Source organism: Argiope bruennichi, chromosome 2 (assembly GCF_947563725.1).
Source record: "Argiope bruennichi chromosome 2, qqArgBrue1.1, whole genome shotgun sequence".
Taxonomy (NCBI): domain Eukaryota; kingdom Metazoa; phylum Arthropoda; class Arachnida; order Araneae; family Araneidae; genus Argiope; species Argiope bruennichi.
Genome location: NC_079152.1, coordinates 133,605,790 through 133,628,393, shown reverse-complemented (window position 1 = coordinate 133,628,393; position 22,604 = coordinate 133,605,790). Strand labels below are relative to the sequence as shown.

Sequence of the window (22,604 nt, the reverse complement as noted above, 5' to 3'; positions counted from 1 at the left end):
TTATTGAAAAGTTAAATATCCTTTGTTTGTTTGTTTTTTGTCAGTGATGGAAGAAAAGTGCATTTTGATCTAATGTATTCATTATATATGTATTTACATAAGTTTATTCTTTAATAGGTATAAAATTAGTTAGATTCATCTAAGTTGTCTTGCAATTATATTCCTGGTGAACAATATTTTAAACTTATGTTGGAAGTCAAAAATACTACTGAATTGTAGAGGAAAGAAGTAGTAGAAGTTTTTTTTTATTATTAAAAAATATTGACTGTTTACAGAATTCATAAATTTGATTGTCGTTGTGAAATTCACAAATATTTTTATTAATTCACTTCTTATGCAGAATGTATGAGAACAAAATATTAAATTTTTATGCAAATAAATTTATAAAACTTAGGCTAAAATGTATCCTTTTTCTTATTTGTTTATATTAATTGATAAGTATTCAGTGATGTTATTATTCATGGTTTATTTTCTGCTAAATGAATTAAGTTCAGTTTTAATTTGTTTAGTAATATTTTGTTCCTATCAATTATTATATTTTGTTTTTTGTTGAATTTTATTTTATTTTGTAATATTTTGTTCCTGTTAATTATTATATGTAACTGCTTCAGAAATGCACAAAATTTTATATAACCTTTTACATCAATGTTATTTGTTAATTCTTAAAAAAGTTAGATTTATTAATAAAGTTCACTTTTCTTAAAATTTAGGCAGTCATGGCGCAAGTGGAAAACATGAAAGTTGGGAATTTGATTCTGGTGCTCGAGATCTCAGTCCTGAACCTAACACACTTCATAAATTAATCGAAGCTGCTGGGGGAACAATATCTGGATGTAGTAATGATATATTAGAATTGGCTAACAAGGTTAGTTTTTTTTTTAATTCAAATTTTTTTTTTTTGTTTAATTTTCTGTATGATTTATTTCTCTTAAGCAATACTTTGACAAATATGAGATTAGGAATTGAGACTCCAGATTATTGTTGATAGAAATCGAAGACATATTCTTAAGGTGGAAATTTTCATATTGAAGCAGAAAAGTGTTTTCTTACCTTTTCAAAGCTTTCATTCTCTGTTTGAAGGGTTATTTATCTACCCTACCCACTTCCTTAGCAATTAATCAGTCTACAATGCTTGTATGATATAAAAAATGTGATTAAAATTATAGTGGAGTTATTGGAGACTTAGCATATTGAAGCAGGTATGAAAGACCAATATCTTATTTATACAGCATATACAGGTTATTTCTAAACTCACAGGGTTTTAAGGTCAAAGCCAGGCATATAGAAAGAAGTCAGTTTGCTATACAGGGAGTTCTAAACACAAAGTAGGAGCTCTACAAGGGATTCATTATCATTAAATTAAGTAAAACAATAAAATATACCAAATAAAATATGCACCACACATTTAATGGAATACAAATAACTTAGTTATATTAATAATGGTATGTAAGCAAGTATTAGTTCAGATATTTAAGTCCTTTGAACACTTTAAAGTACACCAAAGGTTAGCTGTCTTGTTTGTCTTCATTATTCTGTGTTTGACTTGTAATATTGTTAAGCATGCCACTTAATTGTTTCGATGTTGTGAATCTGCATTCTATTAAATTTGTGTTATTTGATTCACTGACTTAGAATGACCCACCTTTCTGTTTAAAATCTAATGCTTTTTGTAAGAAATGACTTTTCTCTGTATGCATAACTTACCGGTTATGCATACAGAGACCGGTGAAATCCAATTCCACCAAAAATATGTCTTCTAAAATATGTTTAATTCTTGAAAATAGGAATAATTGATTTGCTTACTTTAAATATAATGTTTTGTATCATTATTTATCTTCAAATTTCTGCTGGCTTTTGAAAAAAAAAAAAAAAAAAAGTAGAATTCTGTGTACTTACTGTGAAATATTTGTAAATTGGATGATTAAAGGTATTAATAAAGTATAAGAACACATCAGAGCTTCGAAAATATTTTTTCTTTACTCTCTCTTCAAAATCAGCAGCAACAGCATCTTGGATTATCATCAGTGCATCTAGATTGAAGGGAAACCTTAAGTACTATGAATAAAAGGGGCAATTTTTCTACTTTGTTTAGTTGAAATTAATCTCCTGTTGTTTTTTTTTGTTTCCTCCTTATTTTTCTTGAATAATACTGCTTGAGGGAGGATAATCTTGCTTTTTTTTTTTTTTATAGAGATATCAAAAATTATGATAGTTGTTTTCTTTTTAAGACAAAATTATTGTTAAATTTGAATGACTTCATGCAAATTAGATTTTGAAAAAATAATTACCTTGATTGATTTAAATGCAATATTGAGAAATTTTATTATTGCAAATAACTTTTTTGTTTGTTTGTTTTATCATCAGGCAAGAGTAACATCGGCTAATTAGAGCACATTTATGTGCTTAATATGATTTTTTATTTTAGTGTATCAAAAAGTGCCATTTGGTTATTGTAGCACAGAAAATAAATATCTTCTTTATATGTCATCTGTTTTACTCAAATATTAGAGAGCTAAATTGGCATTTATAAAAAAATTAATAATGTTGATTAAAAAAAACTTCAATAAAATTTCAATAAAAACGATACAACTTATCTTTCGGTAATATTTATGCAGGAAATGTTGATTTAATTGTTTGAGATAAAATTTCAATTTAAAATTAAAATCTTATATTTGGATCTTTAAAATAAGACAAGATGTCAAATAAAAGGAAGGAAGAAAATTCTATAGAAAAAATAAATACTTCTATACAAATAATGCTTTTAAGATTATGTTTACTTTCAACTTGTTACTTTGTTATTTTATGCTATTTCCATTAAAAATTAATTGAACTTAGTGAATACTTTTAGATGTTCAATTTGAAATTACAATTAAAAAAAAGCTTTATTTTTTTTATTGGTAAAAGCTGATACTTAATTTTTTGTAGACATAAAGAAAAAATGCTTAAAAAATGTTCATTATTCTAAAAATTAATGATATAAAATGACTTTTTTTATTAATTCAAGGTAAAATGCATTATTTGGCTGAATTTTTTGTATAAAATTTCATTTAAACGAAATTAAGCATATGTCTCTATTTATAATAAAATGAATGTATGTGTTTTGGTGCTGTACAGACCAGACCGTTTGACCTCGCGTTTTCAAATTTGGCTCAGATATATTTTGGAAGGTGGGAATATGATAAATTAAATGAACGATTTTTTTTGAATTTTTTAAAATTTTAATTAATTAAAAAATAAGCTGGATTTTTGTGTTTTCAAAAATATTCCTATGCAAGAATGATTTTTACACTGTTTTAAAGTCCGAAAAATTATGTTTTCAAAAATACCAATTTAGTTGCCAAATTTTTTTTAAAAATCTAGATTTAATTGACTTTTAAACATATTTTTAAATATATTTCACAACAATATTTTTACTGTTGTTAATAAAACAGAAATCGTTTTCATTTTTTTTTTTGTCAAATATTTGATCTCTTGATTCTTTTTCATTATTGAAAGTTAAAGATGGATGCTATTTAATATTTATGTAATTTGCAAGACGAAAAAAAATTGAAGTTATGATACCGCTAAATAAATTTAGGGATGAAGCGGGCATAATAACGCTGTGATGTCATGGAACTGGTCGCCATTAGAAAAATTCATATGTGCAATGAACAGAACATATGTAAGATTGTTAAAATAACACATCTTTAAAGTCTGATAGTTTGACGGCGCCATAGACATGAAGTTTTATTTAAATGATTAAACTGAAGTTAAGGAAAGCCAATATCTTAAGCGAATCAGCTGGTCGCTGAAGGCGACTAATAAAATAATAAATGAAAAATATTTACTGCAACATATGATTATAAACTATAGAAAGTTTAATTAAATATTTCGTATGTGAACCTCATTAAATTGAGTTGAAATTGAATTTGAAATCATAATAAATCTCAATTAATATTATCTTTCTCATCCTTTCAAGAATATACAGGATGATCAAGAAATAACAAGAGGTGTTCGGCGCCCTGTAACGTGTGATGTACTGGACGAAATATAACAAAATTTGGCCACCATACACATTAAAGTATGTGGTTTCGATTTATCAAGAAAAAAAAAATTAGTACAAAAAAAAAAAAAAACCGCCGAATAGGGGAAATTCTGGCGCAGCGATTGAAAATTTTATTATGTAATTTGCTTATACGGGTACTTTGTGACATGACATCGAAGATTAAAGGAAGGGTTGCGGGAATTTATATCATTCTGCAAGAATTCGCCCTTCGTTTGCGTTGTTACTAAGTGAATGCGCCTTATTAATCAAGCTGTTTTATAAGCGGGATGAAAATGCGAGTGCTTCTCTTCGTGAATACCGGTGGTTAAAACAGTTACGTAGAGGACCGATGACCATAACTAACTTGCGAAGAATGGTTGAAAGATTTCAAACAAGAATTCTTGGTGTGCAACGAGGACGAGGACGTAAAGTTATCAAGCAGGAGCAAATTGAAGAAGTTACAACTGCTGTTATGGATCAGGCGATAGTTAATAAGCAGATTATCAGCAGTGCACGTTCAATATCACGACAGATACCCCGTTCTCGATGGTGCAGAAGATACTGCGTAAGATCTTGAAATTTTATCCGTATAAGATAACACCCATTAACTGATGATCAGAATCTTGGCAATTTCAGGTTGTAAGGCGATTCTGGTTCAGTTGAAAAGAGTTGTGTATCAAGGACATGTTCCTGTCATTCCTACTTTAAAAGATCAACTATCGTTACATGTCAGACGAATAAATGCCGATATGCTGCGAGCCACCGTCGGAAACCTCGAGTACCGCATGCAATTATTGGGACATCAAGTTGGTGGTCAGCTTGAGCCAAATTTGTAAGCTGCTGTAATAAACATTTTTCATTGGTATTTGGTGTGTGGCTATTTACTGTTTCCATTGGCAGTTATGTATTCTTTTCTCACATATTTTGTGCTTGCAACACCAGGATTTCCCCTATCGGCGTTTTTTGATACTATTTTTTTTTTTTTGATAAATCAAAACCATATACTTTAATGTGTATGGTGGTCAAATTTTGTTATATTCCGTCCAGTACATAACATGCTACAGGGCTCCAAACACCTGTTATTTCTTGATCACCCTGTATATGAAAAATGGGAGGGGGGATTAATTTGTATTGGCATGTACTTAAATCGTGGTGCCATCTATTGACCGACAGTAGAAATGTACTTTGTCTTGAAAAATATATTTTAAATAATTATTAAAACACTTTTTATGAATGCAAAATACTTAAAAAATATATTTAATATAAATTGTATTAGTACTCGTAAGTCATTGAAGATTGTGAAAACACCCTTTACTCTTATTTCACAAGTTGTTATTCGAAGAAGAAAAAGAATCAAAACATCAACTGGAAAGAAATTCATTTTCTCTTTCGGTTTTCTATCATCAATTAGTGCGCCGTATAATAAGAAAAAGAGAAACCCTCTTGTGTTCGTACTTGGACAGCTCAGTTATCTGAGCGGTGGGAAAAAAAAAAAAAAAAAGTGTTTCGCTGGCGATTGTCGACTGACATCCTTGGTCATTTCAGAAGATGACTTGATTGACATCGCATTTGGTCGAATGATTTTTTTTGGATACTTTTCACAGCAATGCATAGAATATAGTCTATGTCTTTAGTTGTGTCATTTATGTTTTAACGTAATTAGAGTACAATCGAGTTGATAAGCTATTATTATCTTCCTTTTTATGAGTAGTTTGTAATGAAAACGCATTAAGTATTAATTTCAAGAGGTATGGTAAGTAGAGGATGTTTATTTATCACTAGTTTATTCAAGTTTAACTTTAATAACGGGCAAGATTTTTTTAAAACTTTTTCTCTTTTTCTCAATGAAATAGCTGTTTCCTTTTTATATTTATGTGTGTCTCGAGATTCAGCGAAGATGTTTATGAAATATAGCGAATAACTGTTTTTAGAAAATCTGTGGATTTATTGAGGTGTTGTTTTTTCATCACCTGTGTCAAGAATGTTTCTCACTCCATTACGAAGTTACAGTAAGTGTAAGAATAAATAAAAATAAAAAAAAACATCCGCGGGTCTTGTAATCTTTTTATTTTTATTTCGCGTCTTGTAATATTTACGGAGAACTAGAATAAAGACATCATTGCTACATTTCCGTCCAAAAATTTTGGTGTAGTTATGTTATTGCAATATTTTGCTATTCGTTCGGGAGGTTTATTTTTTTCTCCATAAATTGAATATTCCATCAGGTGATATGAATGCAATCTTTACGTTTGTCTGTTATTTGATTGCATGCTGGCCAATCCTCGCATGAACAAATGTTACTCATCGCGACGGAAAAATAAATTTCACGGATTCTTTTGAAAGCTGATATATAACTGATTTCTATTTTAGTTGCAGTATAATCCCCGCATTATGTGTATCATTATTCCGCCAGACGGAAACAGTTTCTTAGAAATTTAAATATATGTTGTTGCTGTTGTTTTCGTTTCTGTATTTTGTTCAGATCTTCATAAATACAGGAATTAACCCGACTGTTTGCATTACGGAAACTGCTGCAATGAAAGACATACTATAAGACCAAATCTATTTGTCACTCTTTATATAGTTGTATAAAAAAAAAGAGCAAGTTTTTTTTTTTTTTTTTTTTTTTTTATTCCAACGGGTAAAGATGCTATATGCAACGTGCGATCAAAAGTTATAATGTCAACCTTACCTTTAAGTTATAATGTCAAATATTTTCATCAATTAAATTCCTTTAAAAGTGTTTTAAATTACCTAATGTGATAATTTTTTTTATATTGCTAATGTTTTTTTTTTTTTTTTTTTTTTTTTTTTCATTTCCTTTATAAAAATAAAAAATCTTCCATTGATGTTATTCCCTTCCCTACAGATTTGAAATATATAAAGATTTGTTAAATTTTATCTACCATAATTTGCGTTCAAGGAACACATTTGATATTTTCTATGATAGAATGACCGTATGCATATAAATAAGCAAAATAGTTTAAATAAATTCTTTAGACATGTATATTAACTCGTAGCGAAATAATATTCTCATAAATATATTAATTATTGTAATTAATAAACGTTTGTTTAAAGTTTGAATTGTTTTTTTTTTATTTTAAAAAGAATATATGTTCTTTTTTTATCCTGTATATTCAACTAAATTTTGTTCTTTCTTTGCATATTTACCCCCATCGAATCGCGTACATGGAAAACATAAAGTTATTTCGTATTTCCTTTGGATTTTGTGTCATTTTCTCATCATGTATAAAATGAGAGAAAACAATTTAACGAATCCACAAAACTTTAATGGAATCGAAAAATTTTTTAGAAGCGAAAGGGAGGTTTCTAGTGGATAAAGTTTAAACTTCTTCAGCTCAAATTAAAATCAGAAATATATAGAAAAGCAGATTACTTCGAAAAATGTCCTATCTAGGGGATTCATTTTGCTCTCTCATTATATTATATCCAAGTATCCAAAAAGAAAGTTTTCTTTTCTTTTCCTTTTTTTTTTTTTTTTTTTTTTTGTTAAAATTTTTGATATCGGGATTTTAATAGATCTCCACGTTTTAGGGTTCTCTAAGACCAGAAAAAAACATTTTTGGAACTATACTTGTCCGTCCGTGAAATAAGATGATTTAAAAAGAAACAGGCTAGATGAACAAAATTTGTTATGCAGTTCTTTACACCAACATTGTAGATCTAAATCAGATTTGGATGTAATCTGTCGACGGGAGGTGTATCTTTTTCTTTCTGTATATAAACATAATACAAGTAATATATATAAAAAAAAATTTTAGGTCAATTTCTACTTAGGTCAACAAAAAAAATTATTTTAGTTACTTTTTATTAAATAATTACAATTAATATAAATATGTATATATATATGACAGAATTACAATTATCATAAAAGTGTAAATAGAAATTCCGGTGGCCCATGAATTAAAATCTAACTCCAACCAACCAAACATCCGGTGGTCCATGTGCAATTGCCTATTTGTTAATCCGACCTCGTCCTGATGCTATGCTCTTGTTTGATTTGTCTTGGTGGTGCGGTGGATCTCCATTGATGTATGCATGTCTATTGCGCTTTGAATCCATCATCAGCTCTTATCCTTGCTGCAGTAAGACCTGCCTGAGATTGAAGGTAGCCCCCATTACTACGTAGACTTATAGTAGTCCCCATTAATACGTAGACGTACGTTACTAGGCTGAGTACTACGTATGACTATTTGTCGACCTCGTCTTGCATTCACGGTTCAAAATAACGAGATTCATTCTCCTCACGTAGCTTCAAAATGTGCCGTTTTATCTATTAAATTCTCAGTTCTTTGTCATTTCTTGCAAAATAAAACATGAAGAAGACGAAAATTCCGTAATAAATTTCTAGAAAGTTATTTTTTACTCTCATGCTTTAAAAGAAAAAAAAGAGTTTCCCTCGTGGTGTGAAAAAATTTCCACTATTATTCTATATTTGCATGGCGGGTTTAGTCTTTCTGACTTTAGTGTAATTAATAATTTTATTCTTCCTGTAATATGCTCCCTTGATCCTCAAAATAGCATTCAACTCAGGCAGGCCCTGTATGTTATCTGCTTCAGCAATAAGCAGAGTTAGTTGATCCTCTGAACGAAAAGAACCGTGGTTAGATCCTTCTAGGTATGCAAATTTTCTTTTGCCTCATCTCATGCAACAGATTACGAACATACAAAGAGATAATGGAAACTGATATTTTGTATACTTCTAACTAATTCTGTGTTTGTCTAATTGTTTATTCCTTCATGTGCATTAACTAAATTTCCTGAACAAAGATTTTCTTGGAAAAATGAAATCGCCATTGTCTTTTACGCTCAGGAACGAAGTCTTTTCCTGAATATTTGTTCTTCTATATTCAACATTGGAAGAATTTTGCAGAAAGAAAAATTATCTTCGCCGTCATCAATTTTCTATATATTACTGGAATGGAAATTTAGTATGTGAATTTTAAAGAGTGGCAACGTTTGAAATGCTCAGAGTAGTGAGTCACAGCACACGATCGCCGAGATTAAACGGAAATTTCATAAATCGCGAATCCAGCCGGGTGCATTCGCAAAAGACGAATCTAACTGCTTTTTCCCTCTTCATTCATGACAGGTCTCCTAGCAACCCTGGTCCGGAACTTCCGGTACAGTCGGCGGTTGTAAAGGGCCAGAGCTCCTTTCTGCAACTTCCGATTCCGAGGAATTATGTCTCTGTCCTTCCTATCATCTTTTTATACCCTCCCCATCTGGAAATTTATGGGGGGCATAAATTGATATGCCGACGTCGGATTTTATTTGTACCTTCTTCTTTAACATTACTTGTAAGCCGTCTGTATATAGGTTGGGTACTTTGGATATGTACTTGACTATAAATCGGGTTGCTCTTCGGTGTTTATTGTTTTGGGTAGCTTTATTTATGGGTTTTGACTGTATTTTTTTTTTTTTTTTTTTTTTTTTTTTTGTATGCCGCTGTGGCCATACTACATTGAAATCATGGAGGGTATATTTGGTGTAACTTGGATAAAATGTTTTCTTTCAACTTACATTGCAGATTCTAAAAATGATAAGACTATTCAGTCGGCGAAGTATAAGCTTGCGGTGAGTTTTTTTTTTTTTTTTTTTTTTTCTTGAATTTGAGCTTACGACCTAAAGAAAAGTGCTTTGGGACTTTCTCTACAACTTCATATTCTTGCATTCAGTGGTGGATTTCTGATTAGGCAGACCAAACGACTGTCTAGGGCCGCTGGGCTGACAGGAGGCTGTAGAACCTATATCGAGTAGAATTATTAACCTATTTGCTAAATAAATTTATAAAAGTTACAAATTTTATTAGTTATAAAGGGATGTTCTTAGGATTTTTCACATGCAGTTGATTCCTATCTGTTTCATTACATTCACTTAATTATCATTTATTTATTAAATAATGTTGCTTAAAAGTGTAAATATCTCGCAATCATTGTAAATAAACAAATAAATGTGGATGTTCATTTTCACCAATTTACTCAGATTTAAAAAAAAAAAAAAAAAACTGCCTTAAAATAAATTATTATTATTAAAAATGCGGTGTAATGGGAAATTATGTTAATCAGTTTATTAAAAAGCGAGCATTTATAATACATATAACCTTGGGTCCCCAAATAGTTAAATCCGTCATTGCTCGATTTCGTAATTATGTGAAGTCAGTAACGTTTTAATTTCTTCTATATCTCAACCCATGATACATTTTAGTTTTGAAGGTTTATTGTTAGTTTTGTCCTTATAAAGATCCGGATGACGATATTTGTGTTTGGCCTTGTGATTTGCGTTTGAGAAGCAGTTATCAAATATGTTGAAAATATGATATTAAAAACTATATTAAGGTGGTATGAGAATAAGATCCGCCGTTGTAGATGGATCGGTTAGCAGTTAATAAGCACTTCAGTATGTTTGATTGTATTCCTGTATTTATCTCATTTATATGTAGAATTATTCCATTTTTCAAAACAAATAAATAAACTTATTTCCATTTGAAAATTTTATACCAATTTATTTCACGAAGAGCCTCAAAGAAAGGATGAAAGAAAAATTTCATTCTATTATGCGAAAGGAAAAAGAAGAGCCGCTTATGAGAGAAAAGCAATGATATTATAATTTTTATTAGACTGTAATAAAATTTCTTTGTTCTTCGAATAAACTAAAAATTCTCACTTTTTGCTGTTAAATAAATTGGAATTAAATTCCTCCTTAAATGAAAATTTATTTTTGATCGAAAAAACTTAGATCAAATATCTATTTCCTTAAAATTTTTAATTATGTATGATCCTATGACTGTTTTAAAATTTTATTCTTATTATTTTAATAACTCCTTATGCTTATTATTTTGGCTTATTCGCAGAAACTTGGTAATATTTACCTGCATTATTAAATAAAGGTAAAGGAAAATTTCTTTGGAAACGCCCTTTTATTTATTTATTTTTAAATTTTGCCTAGCTTAAATCATCGGCTATGATCACATTTTTTATTGCAAATATTTTCAAGATGTCATCCTCAATTTCTTCAATGCTTGCAACCAAAGTTTAGTTGAGAAAAACTATATCAACGTAAAACTTTTTCACTCGAACTTACCAATAGCTATTTTTATCGATCATCTTTTCTTTTCGGTGTTGTTAAAGCCACAGTTTATTTATTACTTTCTAATTTTAAGATCGTGAAAAAGATTTTCAGACATAGGACAAACTTTTATTAATTTTTTTACCTTGCAGATCAGATCGCAAATTTCAGAAGTTTTGGATGAAGAAAACAAATTTGAAATAGAAAATTAATTCTCTAGTCAATAATCATTCAGCTACTTTAAGTGGATATTACAATGGTATACTTCTGTTTTATGAAGTTTCACAGTTATTTTATTATAATGCTTAATTTGAATACTAACAACAAAATTAAAATATTTTAAACTTTAAAATTTTTTCAAATAATCGGACACATAATAATAATTAGAGTTTTTCTATTGAAAAAAATCCTTCTAGAATAACTAATTATGTATATAATTATATTGAATTTTTTAAATTGTAGAACATAGTATAAAAGGTTATTTTCATTATTCACTGTACTGCAAAGTTTTATCTTAATTAATTATACTAAATAGTAATTAAAAGAATTCCTTAGTATTCCAGAAGATACTATTACTGAGAATCTATAGAATTGGAAAGAAAGTTCGACATTTCATTTCGAAATGTTAAGGAGGAAACAATTTATTGGATGCAAATATCAGTAAGCTTGAAGTGATGTAAACAATAAGTTGATATTCATTTTTTAAAAATTATATTTTGTAATTTTTTTTTTTTTTTTTTTTTTTTTGTAAAATATTAGAATTATTCGAAAGTATTGATCGACAGACGCTCAACCCTTTGACGCATTTGATTCAAAATTTGGTAAGATTTTATATCTTAAATATTACGGCTGTGTGCCTAATTTTATATACCAAGCTCTTTGCGTTTTATAATTAACGATTTCTTTTGACCTCGAATAAAATGTGTATGGTTGTCGTTCGAAATTTGATAAAAATCTACAAATTTGCATATACAAGATTTCATTCGTCTAGCTCAAAACGTTTTTGATTTATCGTGTTCATAGATAGATAGACATAATGCCATTAATGTGTTTTTCGAACTCTAGGAGATCTAAAAATTGGAGATTCATCAAAATCCCGAGTCCAATTTTTTTTAAAAACGATTTTAATACTTTCCTTATACTTCGTGTGCAGTATAATTCGTGTAAATATATATGTACATTTATGCATGCTCACATATAGTTATACATATGTACAATATATTTATGTTGAAATGATACTGTTACTGTGCAATACGTATATATTATAAGCTGTGCTGCTTGAGCCATTCAAATCTTCTCCACGTTTTCTTTTTATGCCTGACTCTTTTGTTTTTTTTTTCCTGGCTTCTTTTTTCTTTGGCTGTCTTTAGCATCTTTTGAATCTAGCGTATGAAATTTTTTTTGAATGGCTATTTCTTTGGCAGCTATTTAAATTCTACTTTTTAAAATTTTAATTATGAACTCTTTACCGGTTAACACCACCGGGTAACATCTAATCATCATCAGAATACATTATCTACGAGAAATTCTGTTGAAAAAGAGATGAAAATGGTGAAAACGCTTGATTTCAGATTTTAATTAAATCCTTAATTATTATTTTTATTACCATGGTGACGCACTGTTGAATATAAGATAGGACTACATTATAGGATTAAAAAAAAAAAAAAATTGAAATGATTGCGAATAAATCTAGACTGAGGCAAAACGACATACTGAAAAATTTTCACTGTAATAAGAGCCCTCTCTTGTTTTTCAGTCACATAATTCATTCATTTTCATTATGAAATTCTATTTGATAGTCTTAATTTGGGGTTATTTCTATGTGTAGGAATTCCTTTGTTTAATTTCAGATATCAGAGGACTGATGTGAAGACACAGATATATACATAGGAGCCCTACACTAGATATAGTTTTGTTTTAGTCTGGGAAAAAAAAAGTTCTCTGAAATTATTTTTCTTCTGTGAGCTGAGAGTAGTTCATACTGATAAAAAAAGCCGCGTTTTCTCGACCGTTATTTGGCGCTATATCGCCAACTTGGCTTCCGGAACAGCATTTGAATATGTTCTTTGTTTTTAAGAGGAACCCATTCATTTAATTAAGCTTGTATGGACGGTAATGCGATTCGGCTCCTTCCCCCTCCCTTCCCCTGCCGTTTTCGCATTTGCGAGAAGTTTTTCTTTCATTGAACCGATGTGTATCGAATTCCAGAGCATTTGGCAACAAATTGGGGTCATGGCCCCATGAATAAATTCCAGATGGCTGCTATGAGTGGATGATATATTTTCTAAGAATCGGAATCGCAATAAATTGTGTTTACTTGTGCTCTCACTTATGCATCTATTATGTTTCATTTACAATGAAAGTAGTAGGAATTCTTAAAATAAATAAATATTTTTTTTTTTTTTTGGTTGGAGGAGAATTTAAAAAAGCTAAATCGATAAGTTAATGGATTTGTTGGGGGCTAGGAGGGAGGCAAACAAATTAATTCGCAGCACAATATTCCTTCAGTGTATCTATAACTACATTAATTGACAGTATGAGCTATTTTTAATATTTTCTTTAGAAACTGACATATAATTACTAATGAAAGCGGAAAAAATATTAAGAATAAGCGGAAAGAACATTGTGAGCGCGATATTAAGAGTGTTGACAGACAGCTGATTAATACTTATCAATCAAGTCACAAACACTCAGTTCACATGATGTTATGCTGTCACAAATATAACTGTGCATTTCATCTAACATCTAATTGTGTGTTATATTATGATCTCTATTGAGGTGATTTCCATTTTTCCTCCCGCTGTGCCAAGATTCCAAAATTTACGTAATGAATATCACTAATGAACCCTTATCAAAATAACCAATTGCTACTATTTTCACAAATTTACCTTAATGTTATAACTAATCGGAGAATTTTTCTCGTTTTGTTTTAACTGTAGGTTTTTTCCCGTTTTTCCCTCCTTTTCTAATCATTCGGTGATTTATTCATTATTTATTCGATGGTTGTTGGGGATCATCGTAGCAATAAAATACCTTTTACTTTGATTTTAACTACTTCATTAATCCATGTGTAATCATAATGTCTCATGATCAAGAAAATACTTTTTAATATATATTCAGGAAGCAAAACTAAAAGACATCCTTACGAAGCTAATAGTCATTTTTATATTCATTTAAACATGCTGCCAGATGGTCGACAGTTAATTGCCAAGTAAGAATTTACTCTGCTCTTACAAATGTATGAATTTATATATTTATGTACTGAGAATATATTCAAATTGGTCATGCTTGTTATCCAAAAAAAAAAAAAAAAAAAAGAGCTTTATCATCTTACAATATTCATATGAAATATAATATAAATGAATGAACGGTGATGATAAATATGGACGAAATGGAGTCTAGATTTTACTTACTGAAATTATTTTATTCATGACTATTGATTGTGCATATGGCCTGAAAACTCGCCACTTATTTCAAATATTTTTATAATAATAAATAAATAAATATGTTTTTTTACTGCTATAATTTTTCAGTAAAGTCAGCGGATTTTAAATATAATTAATAAACTTGTAGAGATTTTCTAATAACCAAACTTCCACTCTCTCTCAATGATTTAAGGTCACAGTGTTCTCGGCTTCGAAACCGGAGGGTTTCAGGTTCGTGATCTATTCCATCGAAGAACCGTCGTGTAAGCGGGTCTGGTGCACGTTAAATCCGTCGGGGCCAAGCGTTCTCCCGCTGGTGTGGTGTGGAAGTTTGGAGACGAGGTGTAAGCCCAGGTGACGACCTCGACATCTGACCGTGATTCAAAATGACGAGGTCTGTCCCGAAATAGCTCTAATGTTGCTTTAAACGTGACGTTAATATAACTAAACTAAGCTATTCATCATTGTTGTTGATGATGATATCGTCTGCGTTACCACGGAAAGGGGCTGCAGTAGCTTCTGAGGGTAAAGACCCCTGAGCACCTGCGGGCAGAAATCTGACATCTAGTTCATATGAAGATGACACTCGCATACTCGCTTGCGCAATCCCTTTTTACAGGGGGGGGGGCTCTTTCACACGCCTCACAGGGTGAGAAACAACCAAGCCCGAACCAGGACTCGAACCCGCGACGCTCAGATCATGGGGTAGATGCGCTAGCCCTACCAAGACGCCGGCAACTATTCATTGTTGTAAGGTTTATATGGTTCGGGAGAAAAGGATGTAGACAACAGAAAAAAATATGGTTGTGTTGATAAAGTCGTTGACATTATTTAATTACCCTTGTTTTACATTATTGCTATTGTTTTAAATTTTCAGTAAGCAATATGTTTTAACATAAACTGAGCATGCTATGACAGAGAAATCAGTAAACATTTTCCTATCCACTGACTTCTTACGTTTTGCTATATACTTTCTATATTAGTTGAGAGGGGGGGGATATAAACCATGTTGACAGTAAGAATAATATATAGGAACAAAAAATTCGCGCGAAACTTTTGGACAGTTAACTTTTACTTCCAACGAGTAGTGATCGAAAGACAAGGAGATTGTTCAGTCTGAGAAGGCGCCATGGAGGTTAGCATTTGTGACCGTATGCCATTAAAAAAATGCGACGCACGGTCCAAAAAAGTACCATGCCTCGGGTGCTTTAAAAGCCCTTGATAAAAACCAGGGACGAAAAAAATCATATTATGCCTCTGGTGCTATTGACATTTGCAACACCACTGCAACTCTCTAATATGATTGTCCTTTGTTAAGGTGGTCGACTTAAATTCTCAGTGAAATATATATACAACAAATGCAATTCATTGATGTGAGCGCATTTACAATTTACAGTATCTCTTTGTACATAGTGTTTAATGTCGGAATGCAATTACTTGATTTTTTTTTTCTTTTCATCATTTTCGATAATTTAAGCAAAAAGAAATGCTAAATTTAATGACTCTTGATGATGCTATGTAGATTACATTAATTGTATGAATTAGCCTTGAAAATAGAAAAAAAAAAATGGTATGTGTAAGTTGCACATTTATAATGTATACGGTATTCATGAAAACAATGAAGGACTTTTTCATGGAAAACAATATTATTATTAATACTCTTTTTTAAAATATCCTAAACAGATACCATAATGTCTAAAAGGAATACAGGAAAAAATGACACGTCAGATTCGAAAACGTCTAATTTAATGTCCGAAAATAAACCGATTTCGAACTTTTTAGTTCAAGAACAATCATTGAAAGCTTCATTTTTATGGGCATTCAAACTTGTTGCTTCACATTCGACCTTTAATGCATTCAGTGATATATCGAAAATATTTTCACTTATTGTTACTGAAAGTGAAATAGCCAAAAAAATGTACGTTACGTCGTATAGAAATATCGTGCTTTATATCTTACGGATTAGTTCCATGAAACTGATGGCTGAAAAATCTGCAGAAATTGGTACCCAAATACTTGGATTGGCAAAAATTAATATATAGAAAGTCATGCTTTGTAATGTTTTTATTAAGTAATTATTGCATGATTTGTATCATGATAACAGAAATATTTGACGTTTTATTTCACCTGAGTCCTTAATTTTGTGTGATTTACAGTTAAAGAGCATGAGAGATAATATTTCTGGATGAGTGAGTTGGGATCACTGCATGATCCGAACTCATTTTGTCCGCTTGCCGTGTAATTATGTATTTTTGTTAATAATAAAAAATTATCAGTAAATTAAAAACTAAAAAATAAATTTAAATTACTTCAAATTGCATGTATTGCTAGCTTTAAATTTTCATCAATTACTAAAAATTAAATCATCAATTTCCAAAATTAAAATTTTCTGGTAACAGAGAATATATAGTATGTAAATATGAGGAAATAAAAAAAAGAAGATATTAATTGATAAATGAATCTTGCCACAAAAGATGCCATTTTATTTAAACATTATTTAAATTAGCCGTCTTTGGCGACCAATTTATTCTCTGAGACTATAAACGTTTGAAGTTATTAAATGTTTAATATGAAAGGCATTAAAAAAACTTTCCACCTTGCTATATACGACGTAAAAACTTGAATTAAATCGAATCTGTTCACTCATCCGTAGTATATATATATATATATATTACGGAATAAAAGCGGAAATGAAAATCCTACAGTAGAGTTAATGGTTAGGAAAAGCACGTGATTTGATTGTTTGAATTCCATCCTAGTCTTTTGAAACATTTTAGATCTGGGATGACAGCCTTTGTAGCTAAAAATCCCTAAATCTCCCTCATTCAAACAAACAAAAACAAACATTTTAGATAGTGTATTGAAATTAAAGGGGAAAAAAATTGTTTAGAAATGAAATTAATAACATTAAGCAGATAACTTTTCAAATCTTTTTTTAACGCAAAGATTATTTTTGCAAGATAATTGTTTTAAAGATATGAACATCAACTTCCATAGGCATAGGCAAGTCGTTAAGATTACACAGCTGGCAATGGTGAAGTCTATTTTTGTGTTCCAGTAAACTTTGTGTTTGAAGTCTATTTTTTGTATATCTTCTTTCCTTTGACATAATGTATTTTTTTGGTGACACGACGAACCATTTTCAGAAGATTTCTAATAATGTTTTGCAGCTCCATTAATTAGTTAAGTGGAGCAGAGAATCGAATGCAGCTGTGAAATTCATATGATAGTTTGTTTATATCTGACTGTTGCCATTTAACAATAAGTAATAAGAGCAATTTCTGTGCCATGTACGTTACACAATTTTTATTTATAGATTATACTTGAATAATAGTGATTGAGCATTCGAGTGGTTGGATATACTTCAAATCTTACTTCGAGCTATCTTTCGCCTAGTGAGAGATATATTATGACGAATTGATTGGCGACGAAAATTGGCGATGCTCTTGTTATTCGAAAGCTTTGCTTGCTAAACTGAAACTTATGCACCACTATTTTTTCATTCCGATTGAATCTTCTTATGAGTGATTCTTCATCACTTTTATCTACTCCAAGCTCTCATTTTTGATTATTTGAATTTGTATTCGAAATTACTCGATTACATTCATTATTATCCAGCTCCCAAAAAATAGCACTGTCTCACATTTTTTCGCCATTACAAGCATGTAAACAATCCGAACGTACCAGCTATTGTCAAATGACGATTAACAAATTTGGCCTGATTTTAAGTGTACATAAGCATTTTATGTATGCACATTATTATTGATTAAACTTTGGAGCATGACACATTGCAAAGTGTTACGAACAGTAATGTAAGCGACATAGTTTAGTGGTGGAAATCAAAATGAAGAGATTTAAAAAAATTTTCACGTGAAAAAAAATTAACAGCATTGAAACAACGCCCCCCCCCCCCAAAAAAAAAACCTACAGTTCTAAAAAAAATGTTGTAAATAATGTGTTACAGTTTTTACAAATTTTGAAAAATTGGATCTTTATTATAAAAATAAAAATTTTCATCTTGAGAATGTATTAATTAATTTTCATTATTAATAAAAAGAGTCTCTAAGTTTAAATCCTTCCATCTTGTTTTTATAATTTAATTTACACATTTTTATTTGCTAATTTTTTTTTTTTTTTTTTTTTTGTAATGAAGTTTTGTAGTGGCATAACGACCCTGTTAAATAGAGACCGGATTGTATTCTTAATTGAAGTTGTTACTTTGAGTTATTATGAATTTACGTTTCATTTTTATATTTACTTTTAAAATTTTGAAGGAGGGAAGAATATAGCATTTTTTTTTTTTTTTTTTTTAATACGGGAAAAGAATTGCAGCTGCAAATTAAAAAAAAAATCTTAGCCATAATATGAGCCGTTTATTTTGAAAACGGAGCAAGTCCTTTTTTTTTGTTATTGCGAGATATTTAAAGGTTTGCATTTCGATAAATTTAAAAATATTGGTAAGTATTAATACATATATATATATATATATATATATATATATATATATATATATATATATATATATATATATATATATATATATATATATATATATATATATATATATATATATATATATTGTATTTTGTGGTGCCAGATAACGTAAGTTTATAATCCAATAGTGTTTACAGTGCTGACTAAAAAAATAAGAGTTTTATTATAACTAAATGGACTTGCCTCACTTTCAAATTAATGAATTATTGTAAACGTTCATTTAATTAGGAAATATTTAAGTTGCATCAGCCTTTTTTTTAATAATAAAAACAAAATACTATTCTAAAATTTATAAATATTTATTCCTTTGATAAAAAGTGAAACAAAACAAAGAATATTCTTGTAGAAAATATAGCATAACAAAAAACAATTAAGTTTTATTAAGAACTAGCCGCCTTTGGCGACCAACCGGTTCGCCAATTTTAATGCTCATTAAAATTTTAATAATTAAATATTTTATGTAATTCCTACTTTAATAGCTTCTTCATCAAAATATTTTAAAACTTCAAATTTTGATATCATATAATTCACTCATAATATTATAAAGGCCTTCAGTCATAACGTGATATGTATCTCTCTGATTTTCTGTTAGCTTCCGTAGAATTTATGCTTTAAATTAAAGTGGAAATGATTAATCTGCAATTAATATAATAATATTTTTTACTGAAACAAAGCATTTTTTTTATAATATGATTATTGAAAACAAAGACACTGAGCATTTAAACCTTATGGGTGCTAAAGAATATCTTTTTTAATTTATGTAATATCTCAAAAATTTGTCAAAAAAATTTTCTCAGATTCATCATGGGCAGATCGATTCATTAACAATGTTTAATTTTAAATGCATCAAACACTAAGAAAATAAACAGAATCGTTTAAAATAATCGGCCGAAAACAGATTAAAAAAACTACTTAAAAAACGATGTACTTAACACTATAAGCATATACAAAAAATATATAACTAACATAAATACAATTTAATTACAAAAGCATACAACTCACCTAAAAATAATTAAAATAAAGTTCGCATCCGTTGAAAATAGTTGTCATTAATCAGAACACAATGCGCATGCGTGAATTTTCAACGGCAGTTATGGTAATGCAAATGCGTGAATTTTTCTACGCCAGTTGGAATAACGCTATGCAGATTAGAAATTTTTAATTTCCTTTATTCTGTTTTATTTTAATTTAAAAGTACTTCAGAATAAATCTGAAAGATCGATTCATTAACAATGTTTAATTTTAAATGCATCAAACATTAAGAAAATAAACAGAATCGTTTGAAATAATCGGCCGAAAAATGTTAAACCTAACCTCATTAGCGTGGGGGAAAACTGAAGCCTTACTCATTTGACAGTGGAGAAATAAAGATTTTTTTGGCGGGAAAGTTAATTTTTAATTAATAATTAAAAATTAAAAAAAAGGGACCCCAGGTGCACATTTCTGACGTCCAAGGTATACATGCACCAAATTTCTTAGCTGCAGGTCAGATGGTCTAGACTGCAGAGCGCCAACACACACACACACACACACACACACACACACACACACACACACACACGAACCTTATTGTAAGTATAGATTTCAATGAAATTATTCATTTTCAATTTATACGTAGGTATAACTAAATTGAATTTTATTCAGGATTTAACATTTTAAAGTGTTCATGATGAACAGGAGGTATATATGGTAATAAATCCATTATGTCCTTGCATTTTTCAGATGTAATAGATCTTTTTTTATACATAAAAGATAATTTTATATTTCTGAAATTACTTGGTCTTCCTCGTTGTGGTGGCAAATCGATAATTTTAAATTCAGCATCTCTTTCTATCGCATCTTGTTCTCGAAGTTTTGTAGAACATTTTGTATGGTGCATCCCTTGTGAATCTGATCCAGCATATAGTTAAACAATTTACGGTTTCTCCATCGGTATTTTTCTTTCTTTTTAAAATCACTTTCACCAGGGGTTGGGTTGAAAATAAATATCCGCGTTTCATTTCATGTAATAAAAATTTATTATGTTTTCAACAATTTCGTATTACTTTATAGTATTCCTGGGGTATACATAAAGAACTGGTTTTCCGGACTATCATTTCTACCACTCCAAAATCACGATCGTTCGGTAAAATTGAATGCTCCGACAACAAAAATTTGTTGTCAATGATATTTATTTCATTGTCATTGGAGTGAACAATCGGTGTTGGAAGTAAACATATTATTATCGAAACACAAAATCAAGATATACTTTTTATTATTTATGAAATATTGTACAACTATCGATTTTCAAAATCAAAAGTAGATAGATAGAAACACCCTAGATTTCAGACATGATGTCAACCGGCCACAGTTGTTTCACCATAGAGCAACCGGAGCTAAATATTGCTGTAATATATTCAGCCAAAAATAATTTCAATCTAAGATGGACTTGCACTACTTTCAAAATAAACAGATTTTCAATGCTGTTAAAAGCTAAAACTTCTATCTTCAAAATACTAGAATCTGGATTTTTTTTTTTTTTAACTTGAAATTGTTTACACATAAAAAGATCATAACAGGTTTTATCTATAACTACCATTACAGTAGACTCCCGATTATCCGCGGGCGGATTATCCGCGCCTGCCGCACAAAGTTTTTTTTTTTTTTTTTTTGACTGATTTTTTTAAATAGGTGCAGTTTTACAGTTATGCTTTTGTAATTACATAATACATTACAGTATTAGAACAGTACATATGTATTCATTTTTCTGTGTATCCTTGACGCCTCTCGTAAATACAAAGCACTTTTCTGTTTTCATTAACAAAATGCATTTTAGGTTAGTTTTGAGTGATATACTAAAATATTAAGCATTAGTTAAACATTTCCTGCTGTTTATTTTACGTTTTATTGTACATAAAACGATTTTTCAAAGTTGGAATGACTGTTTTCGTTTTTGCTATACCCGTTTTTAGCTTTTTTCGGATTATCCGCGATTTTTGTTATCCGCGGCGGCCGCGCCACCCAATTCCGCGGATAATCGGGAGTGTACTGTATCTCCATTTTTTTCAAGAATGCACTTGCCCCACTTTCAAAATAAATGGCTCATATTATAGTTATAACAATAAAAAATAGCCTTTATCCGAATTATTAAATCTCTTTTTTGAGAATGTGAAGGATAATCTATGACACCATAATTTTTTTTAAAGAAGAAGACAATATAAAAGCGTACACACTCTAATTGATATTTAAACTTGCAGGAATAAACACGCACGCAACAGAATGGAATTATTTCAAAGTTACTGGACGATTTTGATTATTGAAGGAAGAATAATTGCATAATAATTTGAGTTGTCTTAATACAGAGAAATATTATACAGTTATGTAAAAAAAATTTCTAAAATATTTTCATACACTTGATTTTTTCCCCATGAATCAGATAATAATAAATACAAGATATTCTTAGAATTATCGTATTTCGATATCGATAATTATCGTCATAAATTTTATATTCTGTTCATATTCGAAGTAAGTTTGTCACAGATTAAAGAAATGCTCATTTTATTGTAACTGACTCATTTTATTGTAACTGATAA

The 22,604-nt window shown here is 29.7% G+C and overlaps 1 protein-coding gene across 2 annotated transcripts in view; it reads left to right on the top strand.

Moving 5' to 3' along the window:
- Nucleotides 1-22,604, top strand: part of LOC129989167 (colorectal mutant cancer protein-like) — a 113,334-nt gene that overhangs the window by 6,945 nt on the left and 83,785 nt on the right. Inside the window, exon 3 of one of the 2 annotated variants that reach the window (XM_056097536.1) lies at nucleotides 711-865. In XM_056097536.1, coding sequence (XP_055953511.1) covers nucleotides 711-865 — 155 coding nt within the window. Of the gene's footprint in view, nucleotides 1-710; nucleotides 866-5,665; nucleotides 5,778-22,604 lie in introns of those variants that run through there. The other variant, XM_056097552.1, reaches the window with a different exon arrangement.